Raw genomic sequence first — 17,144 nt, forward strand, 5'->3', positions numbered from 1 at the left:
TCCTTGAGCAATCTTCCGGAATTAAGGCCACGCTGCACGATAACCCCGATATACTCAGCTCCCGCTTACACATGACCGCACGGAGACGGTGAGAATATGAGAAGCCGCAAGTAGACAAGATCGTTCGACAGCACAGGGGAAACACAGGATAGCAGAGTCAGTGTCCGCAATATCATGAAGGGATAGATTGCCTAGGTTCTTGACGCAATGGTGACAAGGTCGCAGGCAAGCCGTGGAGTTGCTGATAATCTGTGCTAGGTACGCGCGTATATGGGAGCCCTGCTCAACACTTACCTGAAATTTTTTCTGTTTCTCACACTTCCAGAAGTCTGGAGGCTCGAAGAGAAAAAGAAAAGGAAAAACACTGAGAGTCCTGTCCTCTATTCCGCCTCAGCTTTGCATTCGGCCTCTTTCAAGGCCCCCATAACCTGGCACACTCAGCACGCCTTTAAATGTTCATGGCCACACTGCAACATCATACGGAGTATCAACATACTATACCACCTCTTGTTAGTGGCAAATCTAGCTGTTCAAACGCTTTCTCAAGCATCGTCAGCAACAGCAGAGGCGGAAGAGACGACGTTGCGATAAGCATCACTAAGACGGAGCTTGTCAAATTGTTAGTTTTTAAGCATGACTAGTCCAAACGCCCCAGATCTTGGCGACCCGTCAACCGTCAACGAACACAACAACAATGCGAGCTTGAGGGGTGCAGACAGACATGGACGAGGAGAAGACTGCAGCGATGGAGGGGTTTTTCTTACACTGGAAGAGCAGCGGACTTCGGAAGATGAATTTTGCACCACAGGTTTGCGCCTGTTCTTTATTCTGAGCTCACTTCTGGTGTCAGTCTTCTGTCAGGCTCTGGATGATACCATTATCGCAACTGCAATTCCCCCAATTACCGACCATTTTCGCCGTCTCAGCCATGTTGGCTGGTACGGATCCGTTTATCTCCTAACAAACTGTGCCTTTCAACTATTCTATGGCAAACTCTACAAGATTTTCCCTCTCCGGTGGGTTTTCTTGAGCGCCCTTTTCATCTTTGAGCTTGGCTCGTTAGTCGCAGCTATAGCCCCTAAAAGCGAAACATTGATAACCGGCCGTGCTATTGCTGGGATCGGTGCGGCTGGAATAACCAGTGGCGCAATGACTATCATGGCACATACAGCGCCTGTTCGTTGGCGCCCGATATTTACTAGTCTGATAGGTGCTGTGTATGGGATTGCTAGCGTTGTTGGCCCAATATTAGGGGGAGTGTTCGCCGAGAAAGTCAGCTGGCGATGGATATTTTACCTAAATCTTCCCCTTGGCGGCGCTTCTGCTTTGATCCTCTCGCTGTCGCTCAAGAGCCTACCACCCAGTGCCCATGGCCAGAATTTATCGATCGCTATCATGATTAAACGACTAGACGTGGTAGGGACATTTACTTTTATTGCGAGTATTGCGTGTCTCCTCACAGCACTGCAGTATGGTGGAACAACAGCGCCGTGGTCATCTGGCCTTGTCGTTGCTCTTCTGACATTATTTTCAGTACTTTTGGCAACATTTGTTCTAGCTCAAATCCTCCAAAAAGACGAAAATGCAACAATTCCAACACATATTGCAAAAAACAGAAACATGGCGTTTGGGGCTTTGTTCGCAATCTGCCAGGGGGGTGCGTTCAACATCTTCATCTTTTACCTGCCGTTGTACTTTCAGGTCATAAAAGATGCAAGTCCAATTAGATCAGGAATCAATTATTTACCATTGATCCTGATTAACACCGTTGGTATTATCATATCTGGCATTCTGACTACAAAGCTTGGTTATTACATGCCATGGATTTGGTTCTCCAGCCTTACCATGCCTATTGGAGCTGGCCTTTTGACAACATTAGCAGTTGACTCGAGAACTAGCCAATGGGTAGGATATCAGTTTTTATTCGCAATTGGGTCAGGATTTGGCCTACAACAGCCGTTTGTGACCGCGCAGACGGCTTTACCACTTGAAGAAGTTAGTACCGGCATGGCAATTATGTTATTCTCCCAGCTTGGTGGAGGGGCCATTTTTGTTCCCGTTGCACAAAGCAGTTTTATATCCCAACTTGTGACCAGCGTCGGGGCAATGGGAATTCCAGGTTTGGACCCTCGTCAACTTATCAGCCTAGGTGCGACGCAATTCAGGCAAATTATCCCCGCTAAGGATATTCCGAGAGTGATTCTGGCATACAACGATGGTCTGCGAGAGGCATTCAAGATTGCGCTTATCCTAGCCTGCCTGTCTATTATTGGGCCTCTGGGCATGAAGTGGGTAGTAGTGAAACCACAGAGTAACAGGGAGAATATGGCAACGGTAAGCCAGGATAAGGAGTAGTTAGGTAAATATATGGGAGGGAAGTGCTGTTCTTTTATTTATATCTACCAAGCAAGCATCGGGCAAGCAAAGTAGACCTAAATATCACTCACTTTGCACCGTATAACTAAAATAAGACTTAATACCATTTCAGACGACATTATAATAACGTACTGATGAATCCACTGGAGTGTCACTATTACTATTCTCGTAACTTGCTTCCCATCCTAAGAGATGTCTAACCGGTAGTTACGTTGAACCTCTTCATACCCCTTATTACCTGCCAAGCCCCTGAAATACACCATCACGTGATTATTTTATCGGATAAACTCTTCTCCTTAGACGAACCTTAAACCCACGTTGAGTTACGAACCATCGGTTCATCACAACCCAGTCACCACCTTCATCAGGGTCGAGAAGTTCAAACTATTCGAGGAGATAGCGATATTAGCTAGCCATAATTGCTGGGGTGCTTCATAAAATTTACCTGGAAACGCCTTAACAATGTCGGCACAACTTTATATATCTCCAAAAGGGCGATATTCTTGCCTATACAGTTACGATGACCAGCACCAAACTAGATATAGATGAGCTTAGTTCGGCTGTTGAATAGACAAGACGTGATCAACCACTTACTGTGAGAAGGCATTTTTCCATATATTTTGCGTGCTCTGGCTCGCAGAGCCATCTCTCTGGCCGCCATTTATCACAATCGTCACCAAATGTTGCTTTGTGGTGATGGGTCACCCAAGAACTCATGCCAACCACAGTTCCACCCTCCAGCCGCTGGCCACAGACAGTGGCCCCTTCAGGAGGAACTACTCTCTCCATAGGAAGTCCAAGTGGAGGGTGCATTCGACCTGCTTCGTTGATGCACGCGTTGAAATATGGAAGGTCCTTTGCTTGCCTAAACCCAGCAAGTTCGTCAAGGTTTCCAGCATCTGCCGCTTCATCGAATTCTGAAACCAGGCGTTTAAGAGTACCTGGATTGTGGAGAAGATAATAGAACATGGCTCTTAGGAACATTGCAGTGCTGTCACTGCCTGCAGTAATATTTGAGGAAGTCCACACTAAGAGAGCGCTTTGAGAGCCCACGATTCATCTGTTAGCTTGTATACTCCATAAAAGGGTAGATTCGACTTACAATGGAGGCACTGCTGGGTCATTAGCTTCTACTTCCATGAAGCGTGAAAGCATGTCACGGCTGTTTATTTTCCACTCTTTCTGAAGTTCACCCTTTTCGATTTTCCGCCTTTCCTGGACTCTACGCATCGCAAAGATTACCCCAGGGCTTTGGATGTTCTTCCTAAAGAGGCGCAAAATGGGGTTATTTGTCCAGATGTCTCCTAACCAGGGCATTTGCGTGACCTTTCACCCCAAGTTAGATGTGGCCGAATTTTTTTGGAAACAGGAAGCATCTTACCAATGCAGTCTTTTGGAGTGTACTCCAAAGCTCCGCCATTACCCCGTCTATATCCTCTCCCTTTTCCATAAATCCAAATCGATGGGAAAATGTTAATTCTCCCATGACATCGAAAGCGAACATTTGCAACCACTGTCCAAAATCGCATGGAATTGTTTTCTCTCTTCCATTTTCTGTCCTGGAAAATCTATTCTCAAGCTGTTCACAGAAAACGTCCATTGCAGTATTGACATAAGGCTCGAAGGAGACCAGATGGCTCATCGAATAGACATTTGAGATGGGTCGTTTCAAGGCTCTATGAATCGCCTCATTTTGAGTGGCAAATATTCCTTCAACTGGTTTACTTCGTGTTTTCAGCAATAGGGATCGGTAGAAGTCAGACTGAGTCTATGTAAGTTCATATTTTCATAACCCCTTATCTTTTTTAAAAAAAACACACCTTTGACCATGGTTTTTTGAATGAATATATGGTTCCTATCTCTCTTGGATCTCCGACGCTCACCATGTTCGGACCGAAGCGTACAATGGGACCATACTTTTTGTGTAAGTCGATATGTATTTTATGAGCACGGAAACTCTTGACCCATAGTAAACGGGGAAGGTTGGTGAATCTAGCAAGAAATGGTCCGGGTATATGAGACAAATGATAGTATGATTTGGCTGATGAAATAAACAGGATTATAATAGGAACTAGGACAAAAAGACCCAAGACATGAATGGACTCGAATAGTAAGCCTGGTAATAGTCGAAGGAAATCCATGGCTGCTGTTCAGGAGTGTAGGGTCAATGGCCTCCAGTGGATGATGCAGCGATGGAGACTTTTCTACCAATACAGTAATGGCTGGCCATATTCAGCCAATATTTGGGAATATAAATCAGTATGTACCGCCTGAACTTGTGCCTACTCAGGTCCGGTTACTCAGGTTACCTTCCTTGCTGATAAATCTGCTAATCAGTTCCGGCTTTAAGTTCTTATGGAATGTCTTCTCCATCACAGTTATTGGGGACTATTCGGGTCCGACAGCATACTCAGGACCGCTGGGCGATAATTATGCCATTGGTTCCAAAGCCCGCAGATTGATGCATCCATCTTTCTACAGCACTTCGATCGTTACATCTGATGTTTATTTTATCCTTGATTTAATGGAACATCATCCTTTTGGACCTTTCAGCGCTCGTTCACTAATATTTTGACGTAAGTTGTACGAACACACAGCAAGTTCAACCCTAAGGCGTTCCAAGAGCTACCTGAGTTCGTCATGGTTGGTACAATGTCCGCACCCGCAATGGTCCCTACAATTCACCTATTTGGACCTCAGGCCCTTGCGTTCCGCGAAGAATCTTTCAATAATCTGAAAAACGCCCTAATTAGCACACCGTACAATCAGTGGATTCTAGATATTATAGAAACACTTCCAGGACTGTGGGAGACCGCTTCAAAGGAACTCCCAATTATACAATCACTACCTGGTGGACATCTACTTGAAAACCTAACTATCTGGATTAAAGAAAAAACAGTCACAGAAGCAACATTCCCGCTCCCTAATATCCTCCTTACACCCCTTGTTGTCATCACACATATAACCCAATATCTTCGGTACCTGGAACATATCGATCCTACATGCCTTGGGTTAAACCATCTCCAATCGTCTATCCATACTGAGTCGGAAACACTCGGCCTTTGTACGGGTCTGCTAACAGCTGTTACGGTGTCCAATTCCGCAAATGCAGAGCAATTTCGACACAATGGAGCTGTCGCAATCCGTTTGGCAATGCTTACTGGAGCTCTGGTTGATGCTGAGAATGAAAGTAATTCTGAAGGGGGGACAGTTTCCCTGTCTGTTACTTGGAATTCCTTAAAATCCCAGGTAAAGATGCTAGAAATTCTAAAGCAGTTTCCACAGGTAAGTTCTAAATATAAGCACGCTGCCTAAACTTCAATAATTAAAGTACTTATAATTGCATTTACAGGCCTATATTTCTGTTCTCTATGACGAGAAACGAGCCACAATTACATGCTCTAAGCTTAAGGTTGCAAAATTAGCCAGTCAGCTGAGAACCGATGGCCTTATAGTCGCGGAGCTCAACCTCCACGGATGTTTTCACTTCCAAGGCCACAAAGACGCAGTGGAGTTACTTATCAAATTCTGTAATTCAAAGCCCGAACTTCAATATACAGTCCGTAAAGAAGTAGGCTCCCCTAACCAGAGCTACAAATCGGATTCTGTTAATAATGATGCCAAACTTCATCAAATGGCGTTGAGGTCCATCCTTGTGGAGCAATGTGACTGGTATCGCACCTTCGCAGCTACTTATTCCTCCAATTCGAACAGTTCCCAGCCACAAGTCATTTTATTTGGTTACGATAATTGTGTTCCGCCATCGGTTGCAAGGAATCTTGGGAGAAAATTAATCAATGCCATGAACCTTGAAGAAATATCGTCTTCAATGCCCAGAATCCTGTTGGACCCAGAAGTTACATCTGGTTATACACGAACTACGGACGATATTGCGGTTGTTGGTATGGCTTGTAAAGTTGCCGGAGCCGATGATATTGAGCAGTTTTGGGATATCCTGAGTGCTGGGAAGTCACAGCACACTGAGCCACCTTCTGACCGTTTCCACTTCGGTACTTTCTGGCGCGAACTCGATCCAAAACGGAGATGGTATGGCAATTTTATCACAAATCCTGACACATTCGACCATAGGTTCTTCAAAAAGAGTCCTCGTGAAATGATATCGACAGACCCGCAGCAGCGATGGATGCTTCAAATTGCGTACCAGGCCCTACAGCAGTCGGGGTATTTTTTGTCACTAGACCAAGACAAACACATAGGTTGCTATATCGGTCTTGGATGTGTTGATTACGAACATAATATTGCATGTTATCCCGCGAACGCATTCTCTGCGACTGGAAATTTGAGAAGCTTTGTAGCTGGAAAAGTCAGTCATCATTTTGGTTGGACTGGCCCCTCACTTACTATTGACTCTGCTTGCTCGTCCTCTGCGGTGGCTATTCATCATGCCTGCAGGGCTATTCTTACTGGCGAATGTAGCGCTGCTATTGCTGGGGGTGTAACGATTCTGTCTAGCCCCATATGGTTTCAAAACTTGGCCGGTGCCTCTTTTTTGAGCCCCACAGGCAACTGCAAACCCTTTGATGCCAATGCTGATGGCTATTGTCGAGGAGAGGGGGTTGGTGCCGTGGTCCTAAAAAAGTCGTCCTTAGCCCTTGCGAATGGAGACCAGATACTAGGGATTATTCCCAGCAGTGCAGTTTACCAGAACCAGAACTGTACCCCAATTACTGTTCCTAACGCGGATTCTCTCTCAGGTCTCTTTCGGGATGTCACCCGTAAAGCAGGACTTGAACCAAAACATATCTCTGTTGTCGAGGCTCATGGAACAGGAACTCCGGTTGGTGATCCAGCAGAGTATGAAAGTATTCTTCGGGTATTTGGAGGCCCTAATCGTTTGGATACCCTTTCATTAGGTTCTGTGAAGGGTCTTGTCGGACATGCAGAAACTGCAGCAGGTATCATCTCGTTGATCAAAGTCCTTCTTATGATCCAAGAGAATTCTATTCCACCACAAGCAAGCTTCAACACGATCAATCCTGCTATTAAGCACTCTCCCTCAGACAACATTGAAATCACAACGACCCTGACAAAATGGGACACAGAATTTCGAGCAGCCTTAATCAATAACTACGGAGCATCTGGCTCTAATGCCTCACTTATTGTCACTCAATCACCGGGGCATAGATCACCTACAACAATCCATCAGTCAACTTTCCCCGCGGGGATTAGATACCCATTTTGGTTCTGCGGTAGTGATGAGAATAGTCTTCGAAGATACTTTGCTAGATTCCGCCAATTTTTAGAATCTAGGAAAGCGCTTTCAAAACCCATATCTGTTCCCGACTTAGCATTTAACCTCTATCGTCAATCTAATCGTATGCTTAGCCGCGCATTATTGTTTAGCTGTGAGTCAACAACCGAGATGGAGCAAATTCTCGAAAATTTTGATAACAGCGAGTCTGAAACCCAATCGATAGAACCCCTTACTACCAGGCCAGTTGTTCTATGCTTCGGCGGTCAAATATCTACTTTTATCGGCTTGGACAGAGAAATTTACGATACCTGTAAAATATTCCGCAGGCACCTTGATCAATGCAATCTAATATTCCAATCCCTTGGACTAGAGGACATATTCCCAGAAGTCTTCCAGAGAGAGCCAGTGAAAGACACGGTGAAGCTCCAAACCATGCTTTTTGCAACTCAATACTCTTGTGCCATGGCATGGATAGACTGTAGAATTAAACCAGTCGCTCTTGTTGGCCATAGTTTTGGAGAGTTAACCGCACTCTGTGTTTCCGGAGTGTTGTCTCTAGCTGGGGCGGCAAAAATGATTGCAGGGCGTGCAGGTCTCGTTCGGGATTTATGGGGTCCCGACAAGGGGTTTATGATGGCCATTGAAGCTGATATCCAAGATGTTGAATACCTTTTGCGCGAGTCCAATAGGAAAAACAGAAGTGATCAAGCTGTGGCAATTGCATGTTATAATGGCCCTCGCAGTTTCACCATTGCTGGGCCAGCTCAAGCCACCAAAGCCATTGAAGAATTAATGTCTAATAACTCGACCTTTTCTTCAATGAAGTGGAAAAAATTGAATGTCACGAATGCATATCATTCTACTCTTGTGGAGCCTCTTGTTGAATCTCTTGGCCAAATTGGGCAGGATTTGCTTTTTCGAAAAGCTAGAATCCCGATTGAGCGGTGCACAGAATACCCACTGTCTTCAGATGGGTTTGATTCTAGGTTTATATCACAACATATGAGGTGTCCAGTATATTTCAACCATGCAGTGCAAAGGCTCTCGCTTAAATATCCATCATCTATCTGGCTTGAAGCTGGATCCAATTCCACGATTACAGCTATGGCAGGTCGAGCATTGGGTCTACCCTCAGGCTCTCACTTTCAATCCATAAATATTACAAGCGGTAAAGGCTTACAAAGCCTTATTGATGCTATCATAAGCCTATGGAAGAATGGCTTAAACACCACATTCTGGGCCCACCATTCCTCGCAGACTCCTGAATATAGCCAAATACTTCTCCCACCATATCAATTTGACAAAACGAGTCATTGGGTGACTCTTAAAAAACCAGAGGAAGTCGTTCAGAAATTTCAAAACGGGATTCAATTTCGAGACGAACCATCTTTGGGGCTCTGGAAATTTGCCGGATATAAAGGAGATGACCAACAGCGCGCTCAATTTAGGATTAACACAGCAAGCAAAGAATTTGATGAGTATGTCTCTGGACACACTATCGCAAACGCTGCTCCCTTATGTCCCAGCACTCTTCAGCTTGATATCGTTATCGAAGCTCTTCTACAGCTGCGACCAGAATATTTATCGTCAAACCTCCAGCCACAGCTCCAAGGTCTTGAAAACCATGTCCCAATTTGCCTAGATCCAACTCTCTGTGTCTGGCTAGATGTTCAGTCCATAGACTCACAGTCTCACTGCTGGGAGTTCAAGATGATCAGTGAACCAACTAAAGGCAATGAAACCGCAACTTTACACGTTTCTGGAAAAATTATTTTTAAATCTAATGAGGATGTGCAACTTCAAAATGATTTTGCAAGGTATGAACGTCTTTCTGGCCACGAACGTTGTCTATCACTCCTCAATGGGGAGGATGGGGATGATATGATTCAAGGGCGCAACATCTATAAAATCTTTGCCGAGATTGTGGATTATAGCCAGATTTATCGTGGAGTCCAGAAACTCGTTGGAAAAGGAAATGAGTCCGCTGGAAAGGTGGTTAAGAAGTATACAGGCATAAGTTGGCTTGATACCCCGTTGGCTGACTCGTTCTGTCAATGTGCTGGTATTTTTGTCAACTGTATGACTGAAATATCAGACAAGGAAATGTATATTTCTACGAAAATAGAGCAATGGATTCGCTCGCCTAATCTACTCCCCAATGATCCACGCCCAGATGTTTGGCATGTCCTCGCATTCCATCGTCGCCCGTCTGAAAAGGAATTTATTAGCGACGTATTTATATTCGACCCACGAAACGGGGAACTGCTAGAAATTATTCTTGGAATTGGTTATAAGAAAGTATCGAAACGAAGCCTAGGGAAAATGTTATCCAGCCTCACTCCAGGAAAGCAGAAATCTGAAGCAAAAACTGTACAGTCATCGGCGAACATTGAAGATAGGAGTAAAGCTATATATTTCACTGAATCTCCACCGGCTGAAACTCCTTCCGATAAAACACCAATCAAGGACGTATCAGAGGACATAAGAATCCTCCTCGCAAATGTCTCTGGCCTGGAAGCCCACGAAATAAAAAATGACACTGGACTCTCTGATATTGGTATTGACTCACTGATGGGTATGGAGTTGGCTCGTGAAATCGAGACAACTTTCAAGTGTTCATTGGATACCGAAGTCTTGAACGCCATAACTGACTTCAAGAGCTTGATGAAATGTATCCAAGAGGCCCTGGGTTGCAGTGAACAAGAAAAGACCGCACCTGAAACTGGAACAAATACGGATACCATTGACATTAATACAGACATGAATATGGATATTATTGGAGTTGCTCATGCCAACAGTGGCTCCCCACAAATCAACGGCAGCCTTTCCGAGGACGAGATACTAAATATCCCAGCTAATACAATCCTCGAAGCCTTTAAAGAGTCAAAGCAACTTACCGACGAGTTTATATACAAATATAAATTTGCAAACTATGCCGACTACGTTCTGCCCAAGCAAACTGAGCTTTGCATCGCATATATTACTGAAGCCTTTGAGAAACTAGGATGCTCTCTTCGAAAGGCGAAAATGGGTGACAGATTGGATAGGATTAACTATCTCCCCAAACACGAGAAATTTGTGAACTATCTCTATATGATGCTAGAAAAGGAAGCTCGACTTGTGGATTTGAATGAAACTACCGGTATCGTTAGGACTGCCATCCAGCCACCTACCAAACCATCAGGCGTCTTATTACAAGAACTTATCAACGATTCCCCTGACCACGCTAATGACCACAAACTTACCCATCTTATTGGATCCAAATTAGCAGAATGTTTATCTGGTGGGTGTGATGGCGTTCAGTTAATCTTTGGCTCGCCAGAGGGAAGAGAGCTTGTTACTGGTTTGTACGGCAAGTCACCTATCAATATGGTGTGGCTCAGACAGATGGAAGATCTAATAAGGCGCATTATATTGAAACTTCCAACCAATAAAGGGCCTCTTAAAATACTAGAGATGGGGGCTGGTACCGGAGGAACCACAGCAATCCTTGGTCCTCTACTTTCCAGTCTTGGGGTCGCGGTTGAATATACCTTCACTGATCTCTCACCTTCCTTAGTTTCGGCTGCAAGGAAAAGGTTCAAGAGGCACTCTTTTATGAATTTTCGTGTCCATGATATCGAAAAAGCACCCGCCGCAGAATTGCTTCATAGCCAGCATATCGTCATTGCAAACAACTGCGTCCATGCCACTCATAACCTAGTGAACTCAACCCGGCAGATCCGTCAAGTTCTTAGGCCTGATGGATTTTTGATGATTCTAGAAATGACTGATACTCTGTATTGGGTCGACCTTGTTTTTGGCGTCCTCGAAGGCTGGTGGCTTTATGATGATGGGAGAAAGCATGTGGTGGCGCACCAATCCATCTGGGAGAGGTCTATGCAATCAGCTGGGTACGGCCACATTGACTGGACAGAAGGAAACCGCCCTGAAGCAAATATCCAACGAATTATTATTGCTTTAGCCTCTGGGCCTAGGTATGACCGCTTGCCTAAGACCCCAAACCACACTGAGAGTCAAGCAACTGACTGTGCTGCTCGTCAGGCCATAGTCGATAACTATGTCCGAGAATATACCAGATCATTCCCTACAACCATCCAAGTAACCGATCCAATACTTCCAACAGACCCCGGAGGGCATAGTGTGCTTGTCACAGGGGCAACAGGAAGCCTAGGATCCCACCTTGTGGCTCACTTTGCACGGCTGCCTGAGGTAAGGGAAGTAGTGTGCTTGAACCGACGAAACAGCGTGGATGCGCTGCTACGCCAGGTGCAGTCACTAGAAGGGAAAGGTATCCTTCTAGACGAGAAAGCCCTCTCGAAACTGAGAATACTGGCAACTCAGGGTGATAAAGAGAATTTGGGACTGCAAGAAGCCGAGTATCAATACTTAGCGAGATCAGTTACTCATATTATTCACGGAGCATGGCCAATGAGTATAAAGCGACCAGTAAAAGGGTTTGAGCCACAGTTCCAATTTATGAGGAATCTGATTAATTTGGCAGTTGAAATATCAAGCGCAAGGGCTAAAGCAACTGTTGGCTTCCAATTCATATCATCCATCGCTACCGTTGGATATCATCCAATTGAGACTGGCGAGGTTCGAGTGCCGGAAGAGAGAGTTACCGTTAAGTCGGTCCTTCCAAGCGGCTATGGCGATGCGAAATTGGTTTGTGAGAGAATGCTGGAGCAAACCCTTCATGAACATCCTGATAAGTTCCGGCCGATGTCTGTTCGTATAGGGCAAATAGCCGGATCCAAGGACAATGGGTATTGGAACCCGGTGGAGCACTTTTCATTTCTTGTCAAGTCATCACAGGTACTTCGGTTATTTCCTGATCTTCGAGGGGTATGTCAATATTCGATCGGTTGGCCAGCCTGCTCTGGAGCTACAAAAAGAATGTACTAATAAGTTAATAGGAGTTATCATGGTACCCAGTTGACGACGTTGCAGCAACGCTCAGCGACCTCCTTTTGTCAGAGAATGTGCCACACCCTATTTATCACATTGAGAACCCTGTCCGGCAGCCATGGAGTGAGATGACTCGTCTACTGGCTGATGCACTGGACATACCACGAGATGCTATCATCCCCTTCGATACATGGATGCGCCGAGTTCGTCATTTTACCGGTTCAACTGAGTCCAACAATCCTGCCAAAATGCTGCTAGATTTTTTCAAGGACCATTTTGCGCGCATGTCATGCGGAGGTCTGATTCTAGACACTACCAAGAGCAGGGAGCATTCTCAGACTTTGGCGAATGCAAGGCCTATCAGCCCTGAATTCGTAGCAAAATATATAACTCGGTGGAAGACTTCGGGCTTTCTGTGCTAAAAAACAATATTACCAGAGCTGTCGACTCTCCGGTCTTTGAGAATAGATATTCATTCTATATCTTTTCTTTCGTTGGTAGTTTTCACCATTACGAGTGTCTCTCGATTCATCAACTGTTGAGGCTCATGGGTGTTTTAGGCCGTTTAATATGTACTTGATACTTATATCACTTAGATATCTATTAACTAATTGATCTTGTTTAACTTATCTATATATTTAGATAGATTACTTATGGCTTCTAGACCCTCTATCTACCACTACTATGTATTTCTATATAATATTTAGGTTTGAACCCATAACCCAGCCCATGGACTCCGCTTCGCTTCATCAATCAACACTTTAAGCAAGCGGTGGCTTTAATGAGCTGATCCCAGTTCCTAACGGTTTGACTCACTGTTACTCGCTCATCCTCGTATCTAGCCATCCGCCCAAGCCCATAATGCCAGAAGTTTAGGGGGGTTATATTTATCATCGACCAAGCACCAAATATAGATCTGTTCCGCCGCTGTCTATCCGCGCTATTCTTCTTCCCAGGCTAGAAGTTTGGGCTTCGCAGGAGAAGAATAGAGAGAAGAAACAGAAGCTCTTCTTTTTGGATTTAATCTCCTCCGCCGCAACCTCCACCTCCACCTCCACCTCCGCAACCTCCGCCGCCGCCTCCGCCTCCGTCTCCGCCTCCACAACTTCCGCCTCTGCCTCCGCAAGCCGCACCCCCACAAGCGCTGTTGCCGCATCCTGAAGCTCCGCAGTTCGGAGCACCGCCATCATGGCACGTAGCGGCATCCGGCGCTGGTCCATAGCCACCCAATCCGGCGTCACAATGCGTCAACTCCGCTTCAAAGTTGTTTAAACCCGATGTAGTCGGGCTAGCGCTATCTTCATCGGCTAGACCTGCAGCGTCAATCCTACCGCCGAAACCAGAGAAACTTGAGGAGCCATCTTTGCTTAGGTGCTCGAATCTGCTCTGTGAGCTGAAGGCGTAAGGAACATCAGGGAGTTTGATGCGGCCATCCCGCATCAGTTCATAGGCCTCGATTTGGTCCCTTCGCGATAGGAGGGCCCACTCAGCAATGAAGTAATGACTATACGTCCCGGCCTCGAAGTAGTGACTGAATGGCTGTGCGCGATGGATTCCGCCGAGCTTTACCCGCGAAAGAGACGAGTCAGCAGCCCGCAAGCCGCCCTTATGCTTCGAATGTAGCCACGACGTTGCAGAACAGAGCCTCGGCGTCTTTGCCATGGCTACTGCTGCACGAGTTAGAAGGTACGAAGCAGTGAGAATTGACAGGCGGTTCTCCATCCAGGCCGCGGTTTTGGGTTTTCTCTCGGCTGGCTCTGAAAGGCCTGGCGCGTACAAGTGCTGGTCTCGAGTTAAGTGCAGCGCAGTCATGGACCACGAGTCAAAGGGAAATGCCCAGACATGCTTTGCAAGGTTACAATCCCCGCACCTTGTTGGATATTTCCCATATGCCTCCGTGCAATCCCAAGGGAAGAGATCCTGGTACTTGTATAGTGGCGCCGCGAACGCGCCCCAGTCATACCAGTATTCCAGCAGGGTATCGATGATATCCGCTTCATCGTGGCGGCCGAAGTGAAACTTCAGGAGGTACTCCTCAGTCAGCCCGATAGGCACGTCGAACTTGGTGCGAACTTTGCGTTTTATATATCCATCCTGAGGGCATACGAAACTCATGAGATACAATGGCTCTCTGTGCTGGCCAATCATTGTTTCGGGTCCATTGAGAAGGTGTTCGAATAAGTCGGGTTCAAGAATTGTGTTGCAAAAGCTTTGGCAGTTGTTTCCTGTGAGACTCCAGGAGAGCTTGGTCTTGGGATCCAAGAGCCGATTGGATATACTCTCCATATAGACTTTCACTCTCCAACCGATCAAAGCTTGGAGTTTTGCAAGCAGTGGGCCGATTGCAGAGTCCAACAAGCTACGTTGATCTGCGGCTGACAGCCCTGGGTCGTCAAAGGGCAGTTTGCTGGCTACCACAATGTCCTCAACGATCTGGTTTTCAAGAGATTCATTGTCTAGGATGCCCGAAAACGGAACGCCAACTACTTGTTTCATGATAGCTTTGAATCGTTTGGAAAGTCCCCGCGGTCGGGCCTTCTGCTGCCACAGTAATCTACCAGAGTCCCCTTCACTAACTGCGAAGCATCGGTCGCAGGAGTTAACCAAATCAAAGCGTTGGTGGAAAACTGGTGTTTCCCGGACAGTGACCAAGGCCCCTCGCTTTGTACTGCGGAAGAACTAGGCGTTAGTTGAACGGTCATGTTTCCTTCTCTGATAGTATTAATGATGGCCAAACTCACTGAGAGACACCGTTTTCGATGACGAGAGGCCCGACTCGAAGGGCCATATGGACATTTCCAAAAGGATACTTCTCGGTGAATTTCCTGAAAAATAGGGGTATATCTCCATCTGCCTGGGCCTCTGTCGCAACACTTGTAGAGCTTTCTGAAGGAGTTCGACTTGCGGAGTTGTGGAGGCTTCTGCTGGCGACTGTCGTTAGTTTGCCGGGTCTCCATCCAGGTATTTTCTTAGGTTTTGTGTTATCCTCCTTCGGTGTCCTTGTAACTCCTGAGATTGTGGCAGGGCGGTTTTTGTTGGCTTTTAGCCCAACGATAGTTTGCAACCCCTTGTATTTTGCGAGAGCCACATGTTCACCCAGTTTCAGGATGCCGCACTGGATGCTTCCAAACCCGCCAGCGCTGAGGTGATTCTCACCTTTGATAACTGGAAACAAACTTCTTGGATGCCCCGAGCTATCAAAGTGTGGAACATCCCGGCAGCGGCAGATCTTCCTGCTTCTAACTGGAGTGATAGCCTCAGAGAGGATACAGTGTTTGTAAGTCTTTGTATACCGCTTATTTCCGTAGAAGTGTAGCCAGTAGCACTGCTCACAGATGATGCTTGGATAAGTCGGATCTTTAGCTGTAAACATGCTGCCGCGAATGAAGCTCTTGCATTTTGTACAGGGTAGTGGCTCCAGTCTTGGTATCCAGGATTCGTTGAGCTTCGATAGAGTCACTGAAAACATCCATCAGCGCGAGGTTTAGGTCCCGGAGTAAAAAAAAAAAGAAAAAAGAGAAGAAGAAACAGGAAGGTAAAACGACAATTGCCTTACGCTGTGGGATCGCTGGTCGCTTCCAGAATGTAAACTCACTCGGAGGCGGCCGATGCTCTATCAGCTTTTCAATGTCGAGAAAGCCTTTTCACTGCTGTCAGCTCTTGCGCGGTCTCATAATCGAGCCGATCGAGGAAAATACCAACCAGCACTTTGCAGCAACATCCTCGCTCGTCTGATAGTACCAAGGTCTATAGGAAGGGCTGAATGTCGATCAGTATCCGCACTAATGAGAGAGAGCATCAAATTTCCTACCCTCTATCGCCTTTCTCACTCCGGACTTAAGTTCCGCGATCTTATACTCGGCCATTTGGTCCAAATATCGATCAACGAGGGCATCTTTGTAGGACACTTTTGGCGGGGGTAGGTTATTCTTCCTCGCATTTTCCCACTCTTCCCTTTTCTTTCCTATAGTGGTGTTAGCAAGACTTCTAGGAAGACATTGTAGGCAAGGACTTGAATAGGGGAAAGGCGGCAGTACTCACCGTATCGTATAGCAAACGCTCGAGACTCTTGGCTGACCTGATCGATGAAGGCGTCGAACCCATGGATGTGGTTATCCTGTTCTTCCTCAATAGCAACGGACGCTAGCTCTGGCTGTCCCCATGCTTTCAATGTGCGAATGATGTTCTCAAGCTCTCCTTTTATGCCTTCCCAGTAGAAATGCTCTAGCTGGTTGTGTAGGGTTTCATCTGCTGAGCCGACCAAGCTCCACGGGGTATCTGGAGCTGGAGTTATACTGTCCAGGCGAGAACTATGGAGTGATCTGTGGAAGAACGGCGTCCGCATCTTGGGACGAGAATGTGCGCGTATTCGTATCTCAAGATAATCAACATGTAGATAATAGCTTTGCTTTGCAGACACTGCTGGTGCCACTATTGATGAGCATTACAGCGATATGTCAGAAGCAAAGGGAGATAATAAACAAAACCTTCGCTAGCCGAAACGGTAGCCTCACAGCTTCAAGTGCAAGATATCTTTTGCGGCTCCGCATGAGAGATTCCTATAGCGTTTGCGCCTAAAGTTGATGCCAAGTGCTGAGCCACGGCCGCCTTGATGTTTAAAAATAGTATCTCGTATACAGAG

The 17,144-nt window shown here is 46.1% G+C and overlaps 4 protein-coding genes across 4 annotated transcripts; 2 read left to right on the plus strand and 2 right to left on the minus strand.

Annotated features, from left to right (window-relative positions):
- Window positions 1–633: 633 nt before the first annotated feature.
- On the plus strand, window positions 634–2,355 carry MCYG_03898 (AflT; the record flags this gene model as incomplete). The annotated part of the gene is made up of 2 exons (XM_002848346.1): window positions 634–709; window positions 809–2,355. 2 exons carry the CDS (start codon window positions 634–636, stop codon window positions 2,353–2,355), a joined length of 1,623 nt encoding a protein of 540 aa, XP_002848392.1.
- Window positions 2,356–2,646: 291 nt separating this feature from the next.
- MCYG_03899 (pisatin demethylase) lies at window positions 2,647–4,517 on the minus strand (the record flags this gene model as incomplete). The annotated part of the gene is made up of 6 exons (XM_002848347.1): window positions 2,647–2,760; window positions 2,822–2,911; window positions 2,971–3,415; window positions 3,479–3,702; window positions 3,758–4,144; window positions 4,197–4,517. 6 exons carry the CDS (start codon window positions 4,515–4,517, stop codon window positions 2,647–2,649), a joined length of 1,581 nt encoding a protein of 526 aa, XP_002848393.1.
- A 511-nt stretch (window positions 4,518–5,028) lies between these two features.
- Window positions 5,029–12,924, plus strand: MCYG_03900 (polyketide synthase; the record flags this gene model as incomplete). The annotated part of the gene is made up of 3 exons (XM_002848348.1): window positions 5,029–5,661; window positions 5,729–12,439; window positions 12,511–12,924. The coding sequence occupies 3 exons, from the start codon at window positions 5,029–5,031 to the stop codon at window positions 12,922–12,924; spliced, it is 7,758 nt and encodes a 2,585-aa protein (XP_002848394.1).
- A 598-nt stretch (window positions 12,925–13,522) lies between these two features.
- Window positions 13,523–16,847, minus strand: MCYG_03901 (conserved hypothetical protein; the record flags this gene model as incomplete). Its single annotated transcript, XM_002848349.1, has 5 exons — window positions 13,523–15,170; window positions 15,244–15,961; window positions 16,205–16,261; window positions 16,314–16,466; window positions 16,544–16,847. 5 exons carry the CDS (start codon window positions 16,845–16,847, stop codon window positions 13,523–13,525), a joined length of 2,880 nt encoding a protein of 959 aa, XP_002848395.1.
- Window positions 16,848–17,144: the final 297 nt, after the last annotated feature.

The sequence above is a fragment of the Microsporum canis genome, genomic scaffold (assembly GCF_000151145.1).
Source record: "Microsporum canis CBS 113480 supercont1.3 genomic scaffold, whole genome shotgun sequence".
Taxonomy (NCBI): Eukaryota; Fungi; Ascomycota; class Eurotiomycetes; order Onygenales; family Arthrodermataceae; genus Microsporum; species Microsporum canis.